A 25,788-nucleotide genomic window follows, 5' to 3' on the forward strand; every position below is an offset into this window, starting at 1 on the left:
TGCACCAGCAGAGCCCCAAGCCAGACTATAATGAATGTGAGTATGTGAATTGTCCCATAAGTGGAAAGGAATGATTTCCATTTTTTTTGTAATGCCACAGGTTTACCATTAATAAGCGCCAATGAACTCAATAGGACTTATTTCTGCGTAGTACCAGCTGTTAGTTAATTTTCTTGGGTTAGCATCATTTTGCAGCTGTCCCTTAGTGCTGCACAGACCTGGTGACTTTGCATATGGGCTGATGGTTAGGAATGCTCTTGTGCCTCCCTTCCTTCTTCATTATTCACAGTCTTGCACAATGGCGTTGTCTTCTTGTAAAGTGTGAAATTACAATGCACTCAATTAGGTAGCCTGACAAAATGGCAGTCCTGAAGCGTTTCAACAATGCATCTTGAGATACTAAGCAGAGTTAGCATTCCCTTTGTCTAGCCCACCCTGCAGTTTCCCCCTCAGTTGCAGTTAATACAGGAAAGAAATTGACAGGGCATTTTTCCAAATGCTGAAATGACCTAATGTTGGCGATTTGACTGTGTTAAAAAGAGGTGCTGCTGTGCCCGAATCATAGCATTTATGGAGTGATCAGCCTCCCATATCCTGGATCTTTTGGTTAGAAAGAGACTTTGCCTCTCCCCAAACACCTTGTTTAGCAGCTCCTTGTTTAAAGAGTAGGCTTAAGGAAAAAAAAAAAAATTAAACTTTTTGTACAGCATGTTAAAGTTAAGGATATAAGCAAAAACTAAACAACAGTTTGCTTCCACTGCCTCAGGAGACTGGGATTTAGAATATCCTTTGGTGCTCTTTGAAATTCCTGCGTCTGAACTGGTTCACAGGATTGTTTTTGGGTTGTTTTGTGTACTTAGATGGAGAAATGTATCTGGCTAATTAACACCTTGGGGACTTAATGTGGACAGCAAACACAATTCTAAGCCTATATAACCAAAGGGGGGAAATGCACCCTAGCTGTGATTTCACACATCAAACAAACAAGGAAACTTTGTCTGTTTTGTATTTATTTTAAATACATATAATTTTAAGCCTGTCCTGAAGGCTTTTTAAAAGCTGCTCTTATAGACCTGGCAGCAAGCTAATCCATGGAATTATGAGTTCTGCGCCACTGATGTTTCCTCTTGTAAATCACTTCATCTGTTCTGTAGTTAAGGGTATTCCTTTAATAAAAGCACATTGTATGTGTCATAACTGGCTATACCATGTAGGCACAGGAAAGAGAATGGTGCAGGATGTGAGCTGTCACATATACTGGAATGGAAGCAACATTCAGTAACCCATTCCTTGTGAGGCTTTACCTTTTTGTTGTGTTTATTTATAAAGAGCTACAGGAGTTAGACTATAAACTGAATCAAAGCAGACTGAACTGCTGAAATGATTTAAATTGTTCACGTCTGTGGTTCATTCATTTAATCTTGTGATCTCTCAAATAGAAAATGTCTCTGATTTGATAACTCTGTGGTTCTGGTACGATATCTCTTTATTTTGTTCTCTCCAGTCCACGGCTGTATCCTTTCTCAAATTGTCTTGCATTTGCTGTCATATGCGTACTGCAAGCTAAACGAAGATCAGGTTAAAATGATCCGATTGTGGGTCAGAGTGGGTGGCAGACAGCTTGTTGAATGCGGATGGAGGAGAGACTGGTTCATAGCTTCTGTTTAGCAGGAGCATGTGGCCTCATGCAAAAGCCTGGTTACTATATAAAGGTGGAGGGAAACTGACAGTTGTTCTGGGCTGTGGCAAATGTGTCATTTGTGTGTGTGTGAGCTGGTCCCTCCATTTTGGTGGTTTATACACAGTGCTCTGATGTCAGTAGCAGTACTTTCTCGAACCATGCTATCCCGGGAATTAATGAGTCTAACATGGAGAAGCCAAGCAGCACATCAAAATGAGTTTATACGGGGGCAGTTTTCTGAGGTGAGCCTGGAGCCTGAAACTAGAAACTATGGGACAAATCAGTAGGGCTGGGCGATGTATCAATACATCATCCAAAATCAGTTTGAAGTCCACATCTTGGCAAGAGTTTCATAATATTCAACATGGTGATATATCATGAATTGTGGTGTGTGTGTGTGTTAAAGAAAAAATCATGATGTGGGAAAAACTATGGGGCCAGACATCATTTCTCTCATGATTCCTGCTGCCCCTGTTGCTCTGAACTATAAAGTAATAGTTGTAACAATATGTTAAAGGTAAGTAAAAATGTATCCGTTTTAGACCCCTAAGTAGTAGCAGTTGCCAGGACCTTACCTGTTATATCCGTATTACTTGAGAATAATGAAATGGGGGGAGAGATTTCCAAAGCAGCAGCAAAGGAAGGCATGTCTATAAGTAGCCATGCAAAAAGATGAGCTTAAGGACTTTTTCAGATAGGAGGTGTGAACCCCCGTCCACCGCCCAACTCTTCTTCTGATCCAAAAAGTCTAGAGAACACTTGAGTTCAGCTGTAGTGTTTTGTCTTAAATGTACTGTTAGTAAGGGGAGGAAAGCATTTTCTGTCTAACCAAAATACACTGAATTTAGCAGCAAGTAAACCTGTTAATAGCATGTCTTATAACAGAGGTTCCTAATGCTCTGTAAGTGGCGAGGGCATATAAATAGAGTAGCATCTATGCCCATTATATTTCCAGAAAAGAAACAAACCTTACTTGGGGTGCCTTTTTTGTTCAAAAGCAGCTGGTGTGAAAGAACTTGTAGCTAAAAAACGAATGCTATTAAAGATTAGATAAAAATGTGAAAAAGTTGCATGTTTTCCAAAGCAGCGTTTCAAGTTAATTTGGCAACCTATATATTGCCAAGGCAGCTAAATAATCCCCTCTTTTATATTTTTTATTTTGGAATGGATCAAAATGAAAGCTTTGCAGTCGACTTTTTCCCTTCCCACACACCCAGTGACTTGACTAGGCAAAATATGCTGTTAAATAATGAGTATAGCAGCTAGATATACTGGGAAGGTGGAAGATGACCTAAGGTATGGTTAGGGCAAATTAAAAAGAAAAAAAGAAAACAAATTGTAAATGTGTTAGCATTACGAATAAATTAGTTAGTTAAAATGTGAATCTTTGTAACGCAATCTTGCCCTAAGGCTACAATATTTCTATGTCTACAGTTGACTTTACATTAGCCAAAGATAGGAGTAATTTGTCTCAGAGGTAAGAAACTGAATCTAGTGAACAAGCTGGATCCTTATCTCTCTTACACAGATATAATTACCGGAATGGTTTAACCTCCAATCCCTCTTCATGGAGAACTTCAATGTAACTCTGTTGGGAGAATAGGGGTCTCTTAACAACTATCAGCATCCTCACCACACATCTCCCAGAATTCTTTGGGGAAGCCACAACTGTCTAAAGTGGTGTCATAGAACTTTCAGTGACTGACTCTGGCCCAAGCACAGCAGTACTTCATGGGTTTTCCATAAACAGTTTCCAGGGACCCAGCTGTGGGGAATGTCTGTCTTGTGGGCTGAAGCCTGATAGCCTCACTTTTTGACCAGCAAGACATATTTTACCAATCTGTACCCACAAAGCCCTATGTCTTTCAAACCACTTTGAAAAAGGAAAATGGGTCACCTAACATCATTGTCCTTGTGGCATCAGGTGATTGACAGACCAACTCCAGTCCAAATTGTGCAATACAAAATATGATAGGTGATTCAGTCACTTTGATCCCATTTTAGCTTTTAGCTGCAAAAGTAGCCCTCAAAATTTGCAAAAAAATTCCTGCAAAATTTGGTTCATAAGTTAAAAGCAGTTTATATAGATTTGGGAAACTCATATGTTCCCTGGGTGACTCTCATTTCATTTGTTGGAAACTGTAGAAACATAGTTGGAAAGGACCTTGAAAAGAACCTCCAGGTATTGTCAGGCTACAGTTTCCATCATTTCTGTTATAGGCCATGCATGCAGGGGGAACAGTAGTTGGAAGGGCCGTAGGTTTCCCATCCCGATCTAATTCAAACCCCTGCTCAGTGCAGGAATCTTTCAGGTACAGCTCTCCTTTGGCAAAATACCTCTAACACAGTTGTGCATCTTTTTCCATTAAGAAGCTCCTTACTGTTAGGAAGAACCAAGTGGGTTGGGAAATAAATGTGATTTCTTCTCCTGCTAGGTTTTGGGGTGATTCTAATGCAAGAAGAAATCATGCCATTCATTCACCTAGGCTACCAGAATGATTCGGGACACAGCTCAAACGTGACTCCACCCTCAACTGGTTAACACATTTCACCTCACATGTAGTTTAACAATATATCACATTTTTAACTGAATCTGCTCAGGTGCAGATATAACCAACCCTTTGTTAATAGTTACAAAGCTCTTGAAATCAGGGTACCTAAGAAACCCCCTTCTGACCTGTATGATTATTGAGTTCTTCAGATTGGAACCTCTGCATGTTCCACATATTCAGTGGTTCCTTGGAGTAGAGCTTAGTGTTTTTGGTACCTGCTCTGCCTCTTGAAGGATGCAGGTGGTGCTATGGGTTAAACCACAGAGCCTAGGACTTGCCAATCAGAAGGTCGGCAGTTCGAATCCCTGCAAAGGGTGAACTCCCGTTGCTCAGTCCCTGCTCCTGCCAACCTAGCAGTTCGAAAGCATGTCAAAGTGCAAGTAGATAAATAGGTACTGCTCTGGCGGGAAGGTAAACGGCGTTTCCATGCGCTGCTCTGGTTCGCCAGAAGTGGCTTAGTCATGCTGGCCACGTGACCTGGAAGCTGTACGCCAGCTCCCTCAGCCAATAAAGCGAGATGAGCACAGCAACCCCAGAGTCGGCCACGACTGGACCTAATGGTCAGGGGTCCCTTTACCTTTACCTGCCTCTTGAAATTAGACAAGTGCTAACTGTTCTGTGTTTTTGATGCCAGCTCAAAACTTTTCTGTTACATAGGCAATTCCAGAATATTGATGATGGGTAACGTTGCTACTGACCTTTGTTTAGATTCATTCTATTGTGTTTTATATAGTACAGTATATAGTATATGTGTTTATATATATATATTCATTTTGTGAATACCACTTCTAGTTTTTTTCTGAATATGAACCTCTGCTTTTCAACATTCAAAACTGTGTTCCATTGACTTCAATGGGACTTGAAGGTAGGTGCACATGGAACCGCTTGTATGCTAGCATGAAGTAAGAAAGGCTATGAAGGCAAATGAGGAAACAAATATCTAGACTGCAAAACAAAGCACTTTTTGATAGGCAAATTATTTTCCTTTCTTCTTTGTGCCAGCAAAGCCAAATCATCCATAATTCTGCTGTGCCTGAATGTTTGTAACGTAACGGTATATGTGCTTGCATTTACAGGCCATACGTGGTAACAGACTTCATGGGCATCAGGAACGAAAGTTTTATGAAGGTAGCAGCCGTGGGGACCTGGATGGGAGACTTTGTCACAGCTTGGATGGTAAGCGGGGGGAAAGGGAAAGTTGAACCAGAAAAGTGTAATTGGTGATTGAAATCCAGAACAGTCAGAAGGCCTTTAAAAGCACAATTCGAAGCAAATAAGCCCCAAGGTCACAGTGGCATGATGAATAACAGCTGGATGTTTTTGTGCATTGGAAATACAAAGACGCTATAGTCAGGATGACTTAGGTGCTGAATTGTTCCCTTGATGTCAATATGAGTCGTGGCTAGGAATGCAGAAGCCGATTTCATTGTTGTTGTGAAATGGAATAATGGAATAAATATTAACTGTTGTCAGTGACTGGGTATTTTTTATATATATTTGATGGGTGAAAGGGAGGTAATGCAATCTTCCACCTGAAAATAAAAGTCTCATTTCCTTACTTGCCTCTAGAAAGTGTTGATATTTTTACTTGGCTTAACTTTTGAGTGGCAGGCTAGGCACTTGTTGAGACTTGTATCCAAGGCAGTGCTAAGGAACTTGTCCGTCACTGCAAGGGTAATGGGGCTTTCGCCACTCTCCTCCTGCTGTACACTCCCTACAACTGTTCTGGGTTTGTCCCCAATCCTCCAGAACAGATTTGGGAAGGGCACAGGGTGCATTTTGGCAGGGGTGGGGAGAGATGGGGAAAGTCCCACTGTACAAGTAGAAATTCTTGTACTGATCGGAGAGCTACTCACTGCTGCATTGGATAGAAACCTAGATTGTTCGGATTCAATAGGTAATTCAGTGCAGCTGTTTTGTATCTGTTTCTTTTATTTATTTCCATGATATTTTTTAAAAGTAATATATCTTTTTGGCCTTTATAATATACTTATTTTGCTGTAGAAATGCATCACAATAAAATGATGACTAAAGACCCCAACTCCTATCAGACGCATAGAGCATGGCCAGCTGTCAAGAACGATGGGAGTTGTAGTCCTAAAATATCTGCAGGTTTCCCAGCCCTGATCCAAACCTTTAGAAACCGATTGTCTGAGCAGGCCGAACATGCACATCAACCACTTAGCTTGCAAGCCATATGACTGCAAAAGATAAGCAAGGAGGAAAAACCAATGCTGGAATGTTTATCTAGCAATCCTTGGGCCTTGTGATAGACATTATTCACATAAATGGACGCGGATGGTGCTGTGGTCTAAACCACTGAGCCCCTTGCTGATCAGAAGGCTAGTGGTTCAAATCCCTGTGATGGGATGAGTTCCTGTTGTTCTGTCCCAGCTCCTGCCAAACTAGCAGTTGAAAGCATGCCAGTGCATGTAGATAAATAGGTACCGCTGCAGCGGGAAGGTAAACGGTGTTTCCGTGCGCTCTGGTTTCTGTTGTGCCTGAAGCGGTTTAGTCATGCTGGCCACATGACTCAGAAAGCTGTCTGTGGACAAACACCATCTCCCTTGGCCTGAAAGCGAGATGAGCGGCGCAACCCCATATTCGCCTTTGACTGGACTTAACCATCCAGGGGTCCTTTACCTTTATGGTTACCTAAATGCTGACATTTTTTTGGGACTGGCTGGACACTAATGAGTGTTCACCAGAGGAAGTGGAGCTGGAGTCTGATTTGGGAGAGGGGGGCAGGGGTCTGTGGCGAACTGTACAAGCCAGCAAGCAAGAATCAAAGAGGGGAAAGCTTCAGAGCTGGAGAAAGAGGCAGGCAAGGCCAGGCAAGGGAAGGGCTTGGTGCTTTCCCACCCTCTCCTGGACCATTGTCTCCCAGAACCAGGAGAGAACTGAAGTGGATAGAGCGGAAGCTTCCATGCAGGTGTAGTCTCCGGCTACATGCACACAGCCCATTGGGCTAAGGTAGATTACCTGGTGGAGGGGGAGTGGTTCCCAGGTGCTGCAACTGCTCCATAGAATGTGGACCTTTGAATAGCTTCCTGGGCATTAGATTGGTGTGCATAAGTCTCCAGAGCTGCAGAAGCCACTTTGTTATCTTTCAGAATCAAGAGTTCTCTCCTGTGTGCATTTCTTTGACCAGGAAGCACCCTTGACAGGAATGATGTAAGAATTAAAAGCAAGCAGCAGCAGATTTGTTGTTTTCCATGTCTGCAGGGAAATCATCTAAATTTTCCTCATTTATCTTCTATCTATCTGGAGCAAATCAAAACTGGGGGTGGGGGTGGGGAAACAGGATCAAGGATATATTTGCTTTCAGACACTGTGGTCTGCAGCAGTATCCAAAACAAATTACAGTATTTTGATTTGGTGACCATGAAAAACAAGCACACAACAAATCATCGCCTGGGACTGATTTAGAAGAAGAGGAACAGAGTTGCTGCAGGGATGGATGTTGGCACCTCAGAGTTTCCAGAAAACCATTTATCATTCCACTGACTATGAGCGTGGTCTTTTCCTATCCTGTCCTCTCTGTGCTAATTTTTTTATTTTATTTTTTTGGAAGAAAGATATTGCATGATTTAGTGGTTAACAGACATTGTTTGATCATGGTTGTCTTTCAAGAAGCTCGGTTTTCAACCAAAGTGCAACAGGCAGTGTACCCACGCTGGTGATTAGGAAACAGCTAATAAAAAGTCTGCGACAAACAGCACTACACAATCATTATAGCTAATTAACCTAATCCAGAACCCAGTTTCTGTTGGCACCTGTCAACAGACAATGGAGTGCACCTCTGAGAGTGAAGTCAAACTGCTGTGTTAACAAGTGTTGAAGTGACCTCCATGGGGCACAAGTCTGGACAGTGTGTATGGAGGTCCCAGACTGTCCTCAAACTGAGCCTCTGTCTTTTTTCTAACCCATCTGCACATGCACGGGTTGCGATTCGGCGCTTCTGCACATGTGCAAAGCGCGATTTAGCGCTTCTGCGCATGCGCGACCACCGAAACCCGGAAGTAACCCATTCCGGTACGTCCGGGTTTCGGCGGTCCGCAACCCGCAAAAAACGCAACCCGAAGCGGCTGTAACCCGAGGTATGACTGCATTCTTATGAAATAGTAAATTCCTGGATGTTTGGCTTCACTTTTACAAATGGTGCATTTCTCATTTCTTATTTACACATCTCTTTTAAAGAAATTTGTCTCTGGGGAGTATTTACTGGATCTGTGCTGATATAGGCTCAGAGACCAAGATAATTGAACAGAAGAATGATTTGGGACAATGTACCTGTCCTTTAGAAGTCCCATGACACTACCCCTTGTTCAAGAGGGCCCCAACCCCCTTGGAGAGGTTTTTCAGAGGGCACATGGGGAAAAGAAGGAGTGGAACACTTTCCTTTCACTTACTTCCATTCACTTAGTTTGGAATCCAAACCTTTGTGCTTTTATTTACCTTCAGTAATTGGGCGAATCTCTATGTGGAGAAAGAAGGTGTCTGTAAGTTGCATAGTCAGGTAGTAAAATGGAGTTAAATCTGATCAAAGGATTGTATGTGTTTTTGAATGAAGGTTACCATGAGTGCATAGATGTCTTTGAAGAAAGGTGTTCATGAAACTTTGGCTCATTAATCTCCGCAACCTTATCTGTCTGGCCTCTTAGCCCTCCAACCTCCTGTCGCTCTCTAGCAAACCATTTTAGCAGTTTACTGGTGCCAGGCCTCACTTTCCAGTGGCTTGTCAACAATTTTGTGGGTGGTAACCGCAGTAATGAAGATCTATTGAGGTGGTGCTTTATATTCTGTGATGTCCTCCAATCAAGGTGACGCTACACAGGAGACAATTAAGTACCTTTGTTGCTGCAATAGGTTTCGTTTATTGCAGGGCGTTTTGTCAAAGTTTCTGAAGCAAGTTAACTCTTCAGATGTCTGTGGTATAAAATGAAGCAAAGCCATAATAATGGCATTCTTGAATTGCACTTTTTTTTTTGAAGAACACATGAAATATAAACAGAAATTTCCCAAGAAGATGTTCAAAGCACATCTGTATTTACACAAAAGGGCCAAGGCTCACATGGTGTGTTTAACAGCTTGAATACACGTTGATTTGTGTTGATCCTTTTTGTTTTGTTCATTTATTGCTAGAAAGAAATTGATTGGAGAACCTGTAGTAAGGGAATCAGGTGGCTTATTTGGCATTATTCTAGGGCCATGTCTAAATGAAGTCACTGGCTAGGGATAATGAGAAAACATTGGGAAGACAACAGGCTTCTCAACACTTTTTTCATTTGTAAGTTTCTGTTTGTTTGTAATGTGATCTCTGCCTCAAAGACAGATATATCTGGATCAAAGCTGGTGTGTATGTTCAGTGAATCCTCCTGGAAAAAAAATATGGATGGAGAAGGGGTTTGAACATGAAATGAACAATGATGTTCTGAATGTGCACATTGAATTTGATTTCAGTGCCTCCATCTTCAAGTCAGGTACCATATTGTAATAGATTTTGCATTTAATTCTTCATTTGAAAGCAGACCTGAGGCCTGAGTTGATATTTGAACTTGAAATGTATAATTTTTAATGCATTTGTTTACCATACCCCCTTCTTGTATCCACTGGAGTTTCTGCAGTACAAAGAAACAAACCTGCAAACTAATGGAATGCCAAATAATCACATTAAACCAACTATAACAGATTCTTTGTATGTTTCAAGGTGCAATCACGGGCCGTATATCACTGATACCTAAAATTTTTCGCTTTTCTCTGTCATTTCCTTCTTCTTCTTATAATTGTGTTATACAGCCTGCATCCAAGGGCATCAAGGTAGCATCACATATGGGTTGATCTCCTAACTAGTATATACAAGATGGGTTAAGCTGAAATATGTTGACTGGCTCAAGGTCACCGAGAGAGCTTCATGGCAGAGCAGAAATTTGGACCCGACTTCTTAACTGCAGACCCATTGCATTTTATTTAATTGTGTTCTTCTGTGCTATGTGATCCAGCAGAGGCTTCAGTTAGTAGAAAAAGAAGGGCCTGTCCCTCCTGATGCTCCCTTCCTTTTGCTTAATCTGCTTAATGGTTATGTGTCCTTTAGGGACAGAGTGGGAGGTGGTTAGGGGGACTACAGGAAAGTGGGGGGATTTGCAATAATCACCCCCCTCTGCCAATTGCAGAAGCTTCTGCCGGATCAAACAGGCTTCTGTCCATGGAGGGGCACAACTGGATACATATCATTGCCCTAACCACTACATCACACAACGTCTTTAGAACAACTTTTTCCTTAGGGTCCTGAAAGCTAACAACAACTTCATCCAATAATTGCCAGTACCTTCCTGGCTCTTCTGTCCATTCCAGATTTTCTTTTCTCATTAATCTGTTCTGTTAATTTGAGGATGCATGATTAGAATGTGCTCTGAGTTTGGCCTCCATAGTGGGTGAGGTGGGGAACAGAAAACATTTTTCAGCCCCAAGGGTGTATTTCTTCATTGGGAACCTTCCATGAGCCAGACAATGGATGTCAGTCTTTTGTGCAGATAGCTAACATTCCAGCCAGTCAGATGTTTCTAAACTCACACATCACTCCATCCAGGCAAGCAAGCAAGAGGCGTGATTGCAATGCAAAAACACATTTTTTTAAAGCACTCAAAGGATGTGCAGTGCAGGGCAACTGAGCTGTGTGGCCCAGGGAAAGACAGCAGGATCTGGGTTTGAGGGGTGGCCTGGAAGAGTCCCGAGAGACAGGGGCCTAGAGTTCCTAATGGTAGGACCCAATGGATCATGAGCAGAAGGACAATAGCTACTAGCAGTATCATACCAAGTCATGTCAAAATGGAGGAAGATCTCCTCTTATACAGCATGCCATTCCTTTCTTACCATTTAGTAAAGGACAAGTGAAACAATTTATTTTACAACCAGCTTCAAGTTGCCATGTTCGTAGGACAGCATATATATATATATATATATATATATATATATATGAAATTACTACCCATTTCCTGAGAATTTCATGCAGGCTCAGGACTGCAGTTGGGGAAGCCCCAAACTCTCCAACTGACGTCGCCACTGAGTCACTGTTGTGTCAAGAAATTGGGCATGACAATTCCGGTTACGATCAAAGTCCATCTTTCTGATTGTTTTTCTTCCTCTGAGATATAATTGAATTTGCAGCAGCATCTGAAGTACAGTGCAGCTAACAACTCTGTACTTCAGAGGTGGAAATGAAATTAAACTGTGAAGCGTGAAATGGAAAAAATGAAACGGATAAGATATATAACTAAAGTTGCCTGGTGCAAGCATCGCTGCACAGGGATGTAACGAATGACCTCATTAGGGGTAGTAAGGTGCTATTCATAGCAGCAAGCACCTGTTCTTGCGGGTGGGGGTTTCTTATACAGTTTCTCTCTCTCTCTCTCTCTCTCCTTTCTCCGTCTCCAGAGGGATTTCTGCTTAGCCAACTGTTCAATATACAATATACTGACAGTGTTTCCCAAACTCTGTGAAATTACACACTAAACATCACTGGATTGTAAGAACATAAGAAGAGCCTGTTGGATCAGGCAAATGGCCCATGTAGTCCATCATCTCTTCTCTAAGGGGAGTACAACCTCATCCAGGACAGACTGAATTCCTTTCCCATTGTTGGCATTTCTTCTTACAGGGAGCTCTTCTGGCTAGCCAGAGTCCCAGCTGCCTTGTTAGTGCACATCTGGAAACAGAAAGGACCCATGGTTACAACCAGGAAGCCACTTGTGCCAACTAGTCAACCTGTGTGAATCATTCAGCAGTTGTAGTCAAACAAGTGAACAGGTTTCAGCATCAACTGAAACTGAAGTGGCCAGCACATCTGAGTCAAAGAACACAAGTTCTGTATATCCGTAAATAACTCCCTACATTAGTGGCCTGTCAAGGTGCACATTATTCTTAATTCGGGTGCAGAACATCTTGCTGTAGCTCCTGGAAGATGGCAGGCGGTTGTGAAGTATGTATAGGCCAATGAAGAAAAGCAATATACAAATTTGATGAAGAGCGGTATACAAATTTAAGGAGTAATAATAATAATAGTTTTCAATGTGGAGGCTTTGAGAACAGATGTCTAATTTACAATTTCTCTCGGAGGCTATGGCCATTTCACAACTGATGTTTCAACCGACATTTGCTTTTTCTGTGTCTGCAAATCACATCACCAGGAGGCTACACTGACTACTTTGGCCGTTCCATTTCCAAACGCTTTTCTTCTGCCTCATATTCTTCCCAGAATTTATTGTGCCTCACGTTAGTTCATCGGGGATCTGCTTTAGACGCAAACATGTTCCTGAGGCCGTGTATGACGATGCATTATTAATATACTCCTTGATATCAATATCTCCCAGTGACTTACATTCAAAAATTATAAAGACATTATTCTATTAAAAATGCATACAACACATTATCTCACACAAACAGCAACAATTCATATGTTATATATCTATATGTACATATGCAAAAAGCACACACACACCCCATAATAGTCACAGGAAGCTGTGGCTGCCTGCTGTAACAGTGGAGGACAGCTTGTGGGGGTCTCCAAATCCTGTGGACTCCAGCTCCCTCACCATTAGCCACACTAAGTTGAACTGATGGGAGTTAATGGCTTCCAACAATGTCTGGAAGGTTTTGCCTATACCTGCTTTATAACGTGGAGTTGTTTTTTAAAGAACAGGGTAGGCAGATGTGGGGATTTTCCCTGTTTCCTAAAATATTACTTGAAAGAAGTATAACCCTTCAATTCCACCTGGAAAGTATTTTTATCTTCTTGCTCACCAGCCTCCTCAACAAATGTGACAAACGGGGCGTACGGAAGGAGCCTGTGCCCAACATTAGACTAGTGAGGCTGGTTTTATCATCAGAGAAGGATTCAATTGACCATGCAAATTGAGCAGAAGAACTTGAATGGCTTAAATAGATGATCAAACAAAACCCTCTGCATCCCCCAGAGGGAAGGATTAGCAGCAGATGGCAGGGACACACTGCAAAAGGCTCACTTAATCCTTAAATTATGCCTCGGCTTGGTGAGACCTGGGAAAGAGAAAGAATATATGGAGATGTCAAATGGTAAAATTTAATTGTTACAGGGAAAGGAGGGGAGAATATTTCTGGAAATAGAAAGTGTGAAAATGGTGCTTGTAGCTAAGTGCACCATCCTGTTTCATTTCAGTTTTTAATTTCGATGCTGAGATAAGAGTGATTGTTATTTCATTATGATACCACCCTCTTGCAACTTAGCCTATGGCAGGAAGCAGCACTGAATTTGGACAAAATTACCTGCTTTGCCTGGAAACGGGGGGGGGGGGAGGGATATGACTAAACATGCAGGCTTAAGATTGCTGCTTTTATTTGGGGGGAAATAGCCATGGTGCCCTGGTTCAAAATGTGATCCCAGTCCTAACTGGGACAGTACACCATAATTTTTCTCTCCTGGTTGCATTTTGTCTCCAAATACACAGCATTGGGTGCAGGTAGGAGTTGAGTTTCAGCAAAAATATGGCAGAAGCAGCAATCCATATTAGCACTCAGCAACTGCTTTTTCTCTAAAATAAAAGCAGTCAGGGTTTCCCCCCTCCCCCAATCTGTTCTTACAGAGGTACCAAGGGGGAAAACCCTCCATAAATTACTTAATATGACTGAGATGGATGTTGGCAAGTGTAAATGGATTCATACTGAAATTCATTTGAATATTGCATTTGGTAAAACGGTCTCGAAACAGAGCAATCTAATCTTGTCTTTGCTGAGTTTTCTTTATTATTGTTTTACACGGCTTAGAATGGGGATTTCAAACACTTAAACTGATAGAAAGGCTGCAGAGTTGCCTTGCCAGTTTCCCCGAGTACCTTCTGAAATCTCCATTAAAAAGCTATTTGTGCATTTGCTTTACAGCAATCCACCTCTGCAAATCATGAAATGTATTGCTACCCTCCTACACTTGTGGAAATAAAAATGGGTTTGCATTTCATCAGGGATGATATAGAATTGAACTGCGCAACAAGGCTTTGAAATTGGCACAGCTCTTCTTTGAACATTCAGATGGAGAAAACCAAGTCCTGTAACCAGGAGGCATCTGTGGCCTTATAGGTTATTGTTGGTGCAGTCCAATTTTCTTCTTCCCATTCTTAGCTGTTTAGCTTTCCCCGTAATTATTATACCTACACACATGCTTGGTAGAAAAGCTCATTGGGTGGGATGGAGCTGCTGTGCCGGCTTTCTGGTAGGTGGGTCAGTGTTGCTTGCCAGTGCGGTGTGTGTGCTTTAATGCCTCAATGTGCCAAGGATAAATGTACCAGTGCTGTAAGCATCCTGCCTGTTACATTTTGCGTTTTGTCATTCACAGACAGGCCCCTCCTGAGGTTAGAATCCTCATAGGCCCCAGGTGCCTGTGAGTGTCGCTATCTCATCAGCCCTTCTGGAGCCGCCTTGCGGTCTGCTGGTCTCCTAGTCTAGGCGGCCCAGAGAGATCTGTGTGTCAAAACTGTCAATAAAATTTAAATGGTTGACTAAATTGTATTGAGCTTTACCTCAGAGCCACCCCAAAGAACATAGTGGAGCCTAGCAGAGGCTGAAAGATTGACAGGAAGCACAGCAGGGACATGACCACACTTGCCGCCTAGTCAGTCATGAAGACTATAATTTCGCCAGGCTATTAGAGCAAATTACAAAGTGCATAGTGGGCCAAATCGCTGGCTGCTGTAAGTCCATTAACTTTGACTGAAATTCCCCGGGGGGTGGGGGAACCACTAGCCTGATATTGTGCTTTTGTACATGCTAAATACACATCCAGACATTTTTGTCAAATGAAATGTGAACACTTCCAACTGTCAAAAATGTGCTTATAGTGTGTTCCAGCATTTTTTAATATAGTATTTTGACCTGGATCCCAACTACGTAAAGCTCAGGGTGTTGTTGCCGTTTTAAATGAACAATTCTCTCATAATTATTAAGGTATAATTGGCATGAGAGACTTACCAAACTCAGTGTTGAGATACCCTTTCCAATAGGTGTCATTGGTTTTAATAAAGGTTGCTCGTTTCTCTCTCCATTTTGAGAGTGCTGTTGTTCTTGAATTGCATCATGGTATAGTAATATATGTCTGCAAGATGCAGTGGATGAACAGCCACTAACAGGGCATGCAAAGATCATGTGGCAGTGGCACGGCTGACATTGAAAAGCTTTGAATGGAGACCGAGGAGATAAATGGAATTGGCTTGGTGGTTGTCACAAATATACCGAGAAACCTGGCAGAAGTTGGAGGCAGGGGACTAGTTGAAAGAAGATGATGGTAGACAAATCTCTGCCCAGAAGCAAGATGAAAATGGTAGTAAGAAGTAAGGGAGAAGAAGATTTCAAGGTTGAAGTGTCAGAGAACATCAGAAGCAGGAGTTTGAAAATGCCTGTGTACAGAGGCAAAGGAGCAGAGTGATGAGAGAGAAAATAGGAGTTTACCCAGGGCTATTTTGACTCAACAATCGCAGTACGAAAAGCCAGCGAAAAGGAGGCTCGATGGGACATGAGCGGTGCTTGGAGAAGTGCTTTTATGGAGAGGATACTTCTAAAGATAAAAACAGAAAACACGGGAACAGCTTGCATGTAGGAAGAGAAGCAAAGTGAGGCATGAAACATGACCCCTATCGCTGTAAGTTTCCAAGATGTTGAAAGAGAACCCTATCCCAGGCAGTGACCAAAACAGTGGGAGGCAGGAGGTTCTGAGTGGAAAACATGTTCCTTTTGAGGGACTAATGGGTCACCTAAGATGAAATAGCAGTGAGTCAGAGAGAAGGAATAAGACAGATGGTGTGGAGAAGTCAGGATAATATGGATACCATTGTCCTCTCTTTCCCTGCAGAGTCTAGATACACGGGTTAATCAAGGATGCTAGTTCTGAGATTATGTGGGCATAGGGATGGCGAGATGGCTGTGGAAAAGCTATTCAAGTGAATCTGCCCTGACATTAAAAAGCCCACCCCCTCCCTGTGCAGCAAGAATTTCCCTTTGCGCTTGAGCCGCTTCACTATTGATCTGACGACAACATCCCTTCGTCAAGACTGCCGAAGGAAAGCGGCAAGCCATTTATTTATTGCATATTTAAAAGTTTCAGATATTGCATTGCTCATAAATAATAATAATAATAATAATAATAATTTATTATTTGTACCCCGCCCATCTGGCTGGGTTTCCCCAACCACTCTGGGCGGCTTCCATAGAAACAAAAAATACAATAAAATATCACAGATTAAAAACTTCCCTGAACAGGGCTGCCTTAAGATGTCTTCTGAATGTCAGGTAGTTATTTATCGCTTTGACATCTGCTGGGAGGGCGTTCCACAGGGCGGGCGCCACTACCGAGAAGGCCCTCTGCCTGGTTCCCTGTAGCTTTACTTCTCGCAATGAGGGAACCGCCAGGAGGCCCTCGGAGCTGGACCTCAGTGTCCGGGCAGAACGATGGGGGTGGAGACGCTCCTTCAGGTATACTGGGCCGAGGCCGTTTAGGGCTTTAAAGGTCAAGACCAACACTTTGAATTGTGCTCGGAAACGTACTGGGAGCCAATGTAGGTCTTTCAAGACCGGTGTTATGTGGTCTCGGCGGCCGCCCCCAGTCACCAGTCTAGCTGCCGCATTCTGGATTAGTTGTAGTTTCCGAGTCACCTTCAAAGGTAGCCCCACGTAGAGCGCATTGCAGTAGTCCAAGCGGGAGATAACCAGAGCATGCACCACTCTGGCGAGACAGTCCGCGGGCAGGTAGGGTCTCAGCCTGCGTACCAGGTGGAGTTGGTAGACAGCTGCCCTGGATACAGAATTGACCTGTGCCTCCATGGACAGCTGTGAGTCCAAAATGACTCCCAGGCTGCGCACCTGGTCCTTCAGGGGCACAGTTACCCTATTCAGGACCAGGGAGTCCTCCACACCAGCCCGCCTCCTGTCCCCCAAAAACAGTACTTCTGTCTTGTCAGGATTCAACTTCAATCCATTAGCCACCATCCATCCTCCAACCGCCTCCAGGCACTCACACAGGACCTTCACCGCCTTCACTGGTTCTGATTTGAAAGAGAGGTAGAGCTGGGTATCATCTGCATATTGATGGACACCCAGTCCAAACCCCCTGATGATCTCTCCCAGTGGCTTCATATAGATGTTAAAAAGCATGGGGGAGAGGACGGAACCCTGAGGCACCCCACAAGTGAGAGCCCAGGGGTCTGAACACTCATCCCCCACCACCACTTTCTGAACACGGCCCAGGAGGAAGGAGCGAAACCACTGTATAACAGTGCCCCCAGCTCCCAGCCCCTCTAGACGGTCCAGAAGGATGTTATGGTCGATTGTATCAAAGGCCGCTGAGAGATCCAGCAGAACCAGGAAACAACTCTCACCTTTGTCCCTAGCTCGCCGGAGATCATCAACCAGCGCGACCAAGGCAGTTTCAGTCCCATGGTGAGGCCTGAATCCCGATTGGAAGGGATCCAAATGGTCCGCATCCTCCAGGCGTGCCTGGAGTTGTTCAGCAACCACGCGCTCAATCACCTTGCCCAAGAATGGAAGATTTGAGACTGGGCGATAGTTGGCCATACTGGCCGGGTCTAAAGATGGTTTTTTAAGAAGCGGTTTAATGACCGCCTCTTTCAGCGGATCTGGGAATGTTCCCTCACAGAGGGAAGCATTCACCACCCCGCAGAGCCCATCGCCCAGCCCTTCCCGGCTTGCTTTTATTAGCCAGGATGGGCAAGGATCAAGGAGACAGGTGGTTGGTTTCACGCGTCCAAGCAGCCTGTCCACATCCTCGGGGGTAACGGATTGAAATTGATTCCATGCAACTTGACCAGACAGAGCTCTAGCACTCTCCCGCCCCGGCCCTGCTCCCACGGTGGTGTCTAGCTCCTTCCGAATATGAGTGATTTTATCTGCAAAAAACTTTGCAAAATCGTTGCAGGAGATCTTGGGGTCTTTACAAGGCCCCGGTGGTAAAGGTGGTTCCGTTAAATTGCGAACCACCTGAAAGAGTCTCCTGCTACTATTTTCTGCAGATGCAATAGAGGCGGTGAAGAAAGTCTTCTTCGCCGTCGCTATCGCCACTTGGTAGGCTCGACGTTGAGCTCTAACCTGTGTCCGGTCAGATTCGGAGTGAGTTTTCTGCCACCGACGCTCTAACCGTCTCAACGATTGTTTCATCGCCCTCAGCTCCGAAGAAAACCACGGGGCTGTTCGGGCTCCATGCAATCGGAGAGGGCGCTTCGGAGCCAGACAGTCGATAGCCCTGGTTAACTCCGCATTCCAGCGGGCCACCAGGGAATCAGCTGAAAGGCCATCAACATGGGCTAAAGCATCCCCTACCACTCTCTGGAAACCATTTGGATCCATTAAGTGGCGGGGGCGGACCATCCTAATTGGTCCCACCTCCCTGCAGAGGGGAAGGGTCGCGGAGAAGTCCAGTTGCACCAGGAAGTGATCTGACCATGGCACTTCTTTTGTTTCACTTTTACTTAGTGTCAGATCACCCACGTCACTAGAGGTGAACACCAGGTCTAAGGCATGTCCATGACTATGAGTTGGGCCAAACTTATTCAGGGACAGCCCCATGGAGGCCATGCTTTCCACGAAGTCCCGAGCAGCCCCTTGTAAGGTCGTGTCGGCATGGATGTTAAAATCCCCTAGGACAACCAAACTAGGTGTCTCCAGGAGAAAATCCGCCACGACCTGAAGCAGCTCGGACAGGGAATCCTTGGTGCAGCGGGGAGGTCGGTACACCAAAAGGAATCCTGTACTGCCCCTATTGCCCAACTTCCAGAACATGCACTCAGAGAGCTGGATCTTCCCAGTAGGACGCCTGGTGCAAGCTAGTGACTTCCTAAAAATCACTGCAACCCCCCCTCCCCGCCCACATGACCTGGGTTGCTGTGCGTAAGAGAAACCTGGTGGGCAAGCAGCGGCAAGGACAGGCCCATCTGCTTCCTCCAGCCAGGTCTCCGTCACACATGCCAGGTCAAATCCTCCATCCACAATCAAGTCGTGGATGGCAGTGGTTTTATTCATCATTGACCTGGCATTGCACAGCAACACTTTCAGGTCATGTGGGTTTCCCCTGTTGATTCCAGTATCCATCCGGTCAAGGCCAGACCCGGAGGCAGGGATAGTCCTCAGACAACGACTAAACCTGCCTCCTCGGTAATGACATGGTCTGGTCTTAGCGTAACTCCGCCTCCTGCCCATGATCACCGAGATCGGATGTCCCAGTGCTTTCCCCCCTGTGAAACTTGTCCCAGCCATTATGTTGGCTGGGGAGCCACTCCCAGGCAGCCCTGATCCCACCCCTTAAAAACAAAACACAAACTATACAAAACCAATAAAACAACAACAAAAGGAACAGAACAATTGTACTAAAATTAATCCCCAACCAACTATCCATCCCACCCACCCACCCCCAACAAAGGAAAAAAGAAAAAAAGGAATAAAAACCTAAATTGCCACCGACTGCTTGAGGACATTTTAAAGCACGATGACCACCTGGAACAGGGAAGCAATGGCAGAACACTTCCCACACTTCCCCAAAAGTTTGTTCCAGATAAGGGCCTGGGCCACGCCCCCTGGGCCAGTTGGAAAAGGCCCTGGAAGGGAGCAGGCCCTGCAGTCCTCACCCAGCCGATGGTCCGAGGCTTTCCTGCAGCAGGAGTCCCTTTATAGCCGGGAGAGAGGGCCTGGGCCACGCCCCCTGGGCCAGTTGGAAAAGGCCCTGGAAGGGAGCAGGCCCTGCAGTCCTCACCCAGCCGATGGTCCAAGGATTCCCCGCAGCAGGAGTCCCTTTATAGCCGGGAGAGAGGGCCTGGGCCACGCCCCTGGGCCACGCCCCCTGGGCCAGTTGGAGAAGGCCCTGAAAGGGAGCAGGCCCTGCAGTCCTCACCCAGCCGATGGTCCAAGGATTCCCCGCAGCAGGAGTCCCTTTATAGCCAGGAGAGAGGGCCTGGGCCACGCCCCCTGGGCCAGTTGGAAAAGGCCCTGGAAGGGAGCAGGCCCTGCAGTCCTCACCCAGCCGATGGTCCGAGGCTTTCCTGCAGCAGGAGTCCCTTTATAGCCGGGAGAGAGGGCCTGGGCCACGCCCCCTGGGCCAGTTGGAGAAGGCCCTGAAAGGGAGCAGGCCCTGCAGTCCTCACCCAGCCGATGGTCCGAGGCTTTCCTGCAGCAGGAGTCCCTTTATAGCCGGGAGAGAGGGCCTGGGCCACGCCCCCTGGGCCAGTTGGAAAAGGCCCTGGAAGGGAGCAGGCCCTGCAGTCCTCACCCAGCCGATGGCCCATTTAGAAGATTAATAGTTCAGGGGGCGGAATTCTTTCATTTTTCCATTTGCATTCTGCTGCTGCTCATTCAAAAGCTAACCATTTGGTGTATAGTTTATTTTCATTTACTCCTGGACACCCATTATAGTACAATTTGAACAGTAACTGATGTTTTGGTTTGAAAGCCCTTTGTCCTAAAATGTTCCATCACAGCCTACAGAAGTGTCTCGGGCTTTTAATTTTTGATGGTATAAAGAATGATGAGAGAAGTATTAAGGCTCCAATCCCCTCCATCGATTTCAGACTCATAAAGATAAAACTCTGCCGCACCAGGTTCCGATACCTAGGAGTACAACCTCAACAAACCATACCACCACAATTACAAACCCCTATGGTGAGAAATCAACAAAGACCTGAAGAGATGGAGTAATACTAACTTCACTCTCTCCGAAAAAATAGCCACGATCAAAATGATCACCCTTCCAAAATTAACCTACTTATTCCAAACCCTTCCAATCTGGATTCCACCAACCCAACTCCACAAATGGCAGGAAAAGAATGCACTTATCTTCTCACACAAAAAACCAAGAATAAACCCCAAATACCTACACCTCCCCTCCTCAGTAGGAGGGTGGGGAATCCCCAACACAGAACTATACTACATTGCCAACCAAGTGCGCCACATAATCCCACACGGATTCCCACACGGATGAGACAAAACAGTGGGTACACTTCAACATGGCCTACCATGTCCTAGCCTTGTCATCCTCTGGAGCCAGGCCTCAGGTGAGTTCACAAGAAATGAGCTCCTGTGTGGCTGTGACTGTATCAGAAATGCACCTGTGTGGCGATATGAAAAAGGGCAACAGAACCACCATTCGGCTGTGCTGCATAACTATGAAGACCAGGGTGGGAATGCAGCACATCAGAAGAACGTTTCAGAAGGATAGGGGGTGAAATGTCCGCCTTCCTCCCTTCACTCCCTTTTTCAGTCCTGAATAGCAGTACAAGTTTCTTTTTCCTGCCTGTCTGAAGCATCCCTATTACATGCCAGGGATGACCTGCAACATTTTGTTGTAGGATCACACTTGTCATTTTATAATACACACTAGCCCATTGAGGAATATCAAATGCAGCAACTGGGTAGTTTAAATTAAATGTTAGCATAAGACAGCACTGGGGTGATATATTCCAGCTGACCTGCATTGCTAAGCAAAGCTAGCCTCTGCGATTTTGTCAGTTCCCTTTCCCTAAATATCAGGTTTTGCTTCATAATCTGCCTGCCCCACGCAGACACACACCATCTAGCAGCATGCCATGAATGTATCCGATCACCATGGGTAACCTGCTAAGAACTTGCAGCATATGGAAGTGGGTGTCTTGGCTGGGCAGTTCTCTGTGATTAAGCTTTACAGCTTGGCAGAGTCCCGAGTTATGAGGCAGGCAGAATGCTCGTTTTCCATATTGCCTTGCAGATGGAGTGTGTGTTGTTTTCTTCCCCAAAGTGAAAAGGAAATGGATGGACCAAGATAAGAACTTGTTGTGTCCAGCTCCCATGAGTGTTTGAAAGTTGTGGTTGGATCTGAGCTCTCTTCAACAATGTTTTGATAGAAAACAGTTGATATGGGCATAATTGGATAATGTGATGGGCTAGGGAATTTTGCCATATTTGCCTTTCGAGGAAATCGGATGAGCTAGTTCAATGCTACAATATAAAACAGATGTTTTATTTATTTATTTATTTGCCTATAGGTAAACGTAAAGGGACCCCTGACGATTAGGTCCAGTCGTGACCGACTCTGGGGTTGCGGTGCTCATCTCGCTTTATCAGCCAAGGGAGCCGGCGTGCAGCTTCCGGGTCATGTGGCCAGCATGACTAAGCCGCTTCTGGCGAACCAGAGCAGCACACGGAAACGCCGTTTACCTTCCCGCTGGAGCGGTACCTATTTATCTACTTGCACTTTGCGGTGCTTTCGAACTGCTAGGTTGGCAGGAGCAGGGACCGAGCAACAGGAGCTCACCCTGTTGTGTGGATTCGAACCGCTGACCTTCTGATCGGCAAGTCCTAGGCTCTGTGGTTTAACCCACAGCGCCACCCACATCCCTTTTTATTTGCCTATAGTCTATTTACATATCACATTTTCCTCCAAGAAGCTCAAGGCGGTGTACATCCTTTCCCCCTCCCTGTGAGGTACGTTAGGCTGAGAGACAGTGACTGGCCCAAGGTCACCCAGTGAGCTTCAAGGCCAAGTGGGGACTCTAACCCTGGTCTCCCAGGTTGTGTTTCATTACACCAGACTGGCCATATTTTGTACCATTGGCAATGCTAGCTGGGGCTGAGGGGAGTCCAACAACATCTGGAGGGTACAAGGTTGGCTGCCCCTGTTTTAACATATCATACACCTCAGTGCATGTCCCGACATTCCTTGAGATAAATCTGACTGGGACCAGTGAGAAGAGGCCTTCGTGGTTGTGTGCCCTTCCTCAATGACTTTCTACCATATATATTTAAGGGATTTCTTCTTAGGAAGACTTAGGGCCATAGATTTTTAAAACCAAATTGTATTTAACTTAGCTGGAAGTTCAGTGGATTTGTTAACAGCTTTTACTCTCCATTAAAAAACCAAAACAAAACCTACTTATCTTTTTAGTGTTTTGTTTTTATTATATTAATGCTTTTATTTTGTTTGTTGGACATCTCTAGTTCTGCTGCTGAAAGGCAGAACATCCATGTTTACAATAAGGAAGTAAGGCTGCAGACCTTATCCTCACTTACCTGGGAGTAAGCCCTATGAAATTCAATCGGACTTAAGTCAGAGTAGACATATTTAGGATTGCATCCTGAGTAAACCTTCAGTCCTAACTAGAGATGGGAAGGCCTGGAAAACCCCCCGGAAAACTTGGAAAAAACCAGTCGTCCCCCCCCCCAAAAGAGCTTTAGAAAAAAACGGAGGGAAATGGATTTCCCCCCTCCAATTTTTCCGTTTTTTTCCAGGCCTTCCCATCTCTAGTCCTAACTTCACTTACCGGGGAGCAGAGATCAAGCAGAAAGTCAATTCAGTTCACCTTTTAAGGCGAATCCACCTAATTTTCACTGTTTGAATCACACATGCAAGCTAAAACACAGCCACCCCAAGAAATTCGCACATCTCTGAATTTTGCAATGCAACCCTTCAGTACAAAAATGCAGACAATAGGATCAAGTGTGCATACAATGCATGTATTGGTGAAAATAATGGCAGCAGCTTTCTTCTCACACATTTCCCATGCAAACCCCTCAAACTGTTTTCTGAACCCAGGAATATTTTAAAGTGGTTTGCTGATTTCCGCAGAGCAAGCACACCCTTGGTTTCTGTATAATCTTCTGTGGTTCCATAGGTATGAATGCGGTTTTGAATCCTGCAACGGGTTTTGCTTTAGCATTCTTTGGAAATGTAATTATGTGTGCCTAACTGTGTGTGTGTGTGTGTGTGTGTGTGTGTGTGTGGTATAAGTATATGTCAAAGTCCTACATTTCCTCTCAGAGAGGGTTGGCACTGCCCACCCCCACATAATGCACAGTGTTTCCAGAAGGGCATTTGTCTTTCTGCCCCTCCTCCTAGACAGAGCTGAGATGGAAAGCCCACAATTTACCTCCTATTGTTCAGCTTTGTAAAATCCAGAGTAATGACCCTATGGTAACATGGTTGTTATGCATTCTGTTCTAGCTAATGGGCGCATTGCTGCCAGGTCAGACAATAGATTATTCTCTCTCTCTCTTTTTTTTTTACTTAGTATAAAATGTAAAATTACTTAGAAGCAGAAGGTGTCATCTTGGCAAGATCTTTTCTTCAAACAAAATCAAATAATCCATGCTTTAAAAAGAGAGAGAGAAAGGGAACGGAAAAGGGAGAGGTTGACTTCCCTCCTTTCCTCCTTCCACATGCTAAATAGCAAGTTTTTTTGTACTCATTAGAATGACTGACGTTTTGTCTGAAAACTCATATTTCCAATTGTATGCTTCCCCCGTAAAACATTTCCTGCAACGTGGGTAACAAAATATTTCTAGTAAAAAATAAAATAAAAAATGAAATGAAATATCCCATTGCTATATAAATGCTTGCCTTGTGAAGGAAAGCTGGAGTTTCCTTAAAAAAAACAACCACACAACTGGTTTTAATATATACTGAACATTTGCAATTGCACTTAATTTCCCAACATTTACAAAAAAAAATCTAATAATAATAATAATGGTTAAGAATAGTTTCAGTTTTTACATTTCAGTTCGCTTTTGCAAGAGCAACATAGCTCCGGATCCCCTATCTAGGAATGCTTCGATCTCTTTACTGTAGAGCTGGAAAAGGTTCAGGAAAGGGCAGACAAAATGATCAAGGGAATCAAGTGGAATTTACAGAATTTGGGGTGTTTTAGTTTAGTGGAAAAGCCAGTAGAGGTGATATGATAGAAGTTGATAAAATTATTCACAGAATGCAAAAAAAAAGCAGATAGAGAAAAGTTTCTTGCTCACCCATAACACTAGAAATTGCAGATTTCCGGTGAAGGTGAATGTTGGAAGATTCAGAACAGATAAGAGAAATGACTCATTCACATAGCATATAGATGGCTAAACTACAGAACTCATTTCCACAGGAGGCAGTGATGGATAAATTAATGGAGGACAAGGCTATTTCAGTGGCTACTCTTCATGATGACTGCTGTTGTTGTTTAGTCATTTAGTCATGTCCGACTCTTCATGACTCCATAGACCAGAGCACGCCAGGCACTCCTGTCTTCCACTGCCTCCCACAGTTTGGTCAAACTCATGTTAGTAGCTTCGAGAACACTGTCCAACCATCTCGTCCTCTGTCGTCCCCTTCTCCTTGTGCCCTCCATCTTTCCCAACATCAGGGTCTTTTCCAGGGAGTCTTCTCGTCTCATGAGGTGGCCAAAGTATTGGAGCCTCAGCTTTAGGATCTGCCCTTCCAGTGAGCACTCATTTCCTGATTTCCTTAAGAATGGGTAGGTCTGATCTTCTTGCAGTCCATGGGACTCTCAAGAGTCTACTCCAGCACCATAATTCAAAAGCATCAATTCTTTGGTGATCAGCCTTCTTTATGGTCCAGCTCTCACTTCCATATATCACTACCGGGAAAACCAGAGCTCTAGCCTCTGCATTTGCAGCTGGAGGCAGTAATAAGAGGTATGTGTCACCACTCCTCCTCACCAGTCACTTCTGTACAAGACTCTGGTAGGGTTAAGATGGTTTGGCATTATGTACATAAGCAAGTGA

General features: G+C 44.5%; 1 protein-coding gene across 1 annotated transcript in view; it reads left to right on the forward strand.

Moving 5' to 3' along the window:
• Positions 1-25,788, forward strand: part of TMEM117 (transmembrane protein 117) — a 206,723-nt gene that overhangs the window by 80,450 nt on the left and 100,485 nt on the right. Inside the window, exon 4 of the mRNA XM_083399846.1 lies at positions 5,310-5,409. Within this exon, the coding sequence (XP_083255972.1) occupies positions 5,310-5,409 (100 nt within the window). The remainder of the gene's footprint in view (positions 1-5,309; positions 5,410-25,788) is intronic.

Source organism: Podarcis tiliguerta (genome assembly GCF_965153285.1).
Source record: "Podarcis tiliguerta genome assembly, chromosome: 10".
NCBI classification, from domain to species: Eukaryota; Metazoa; Chordata; class Lepidosauria; order Squamata; family Lacertidae; genus Podarcis; species Podarcis tiliguerta.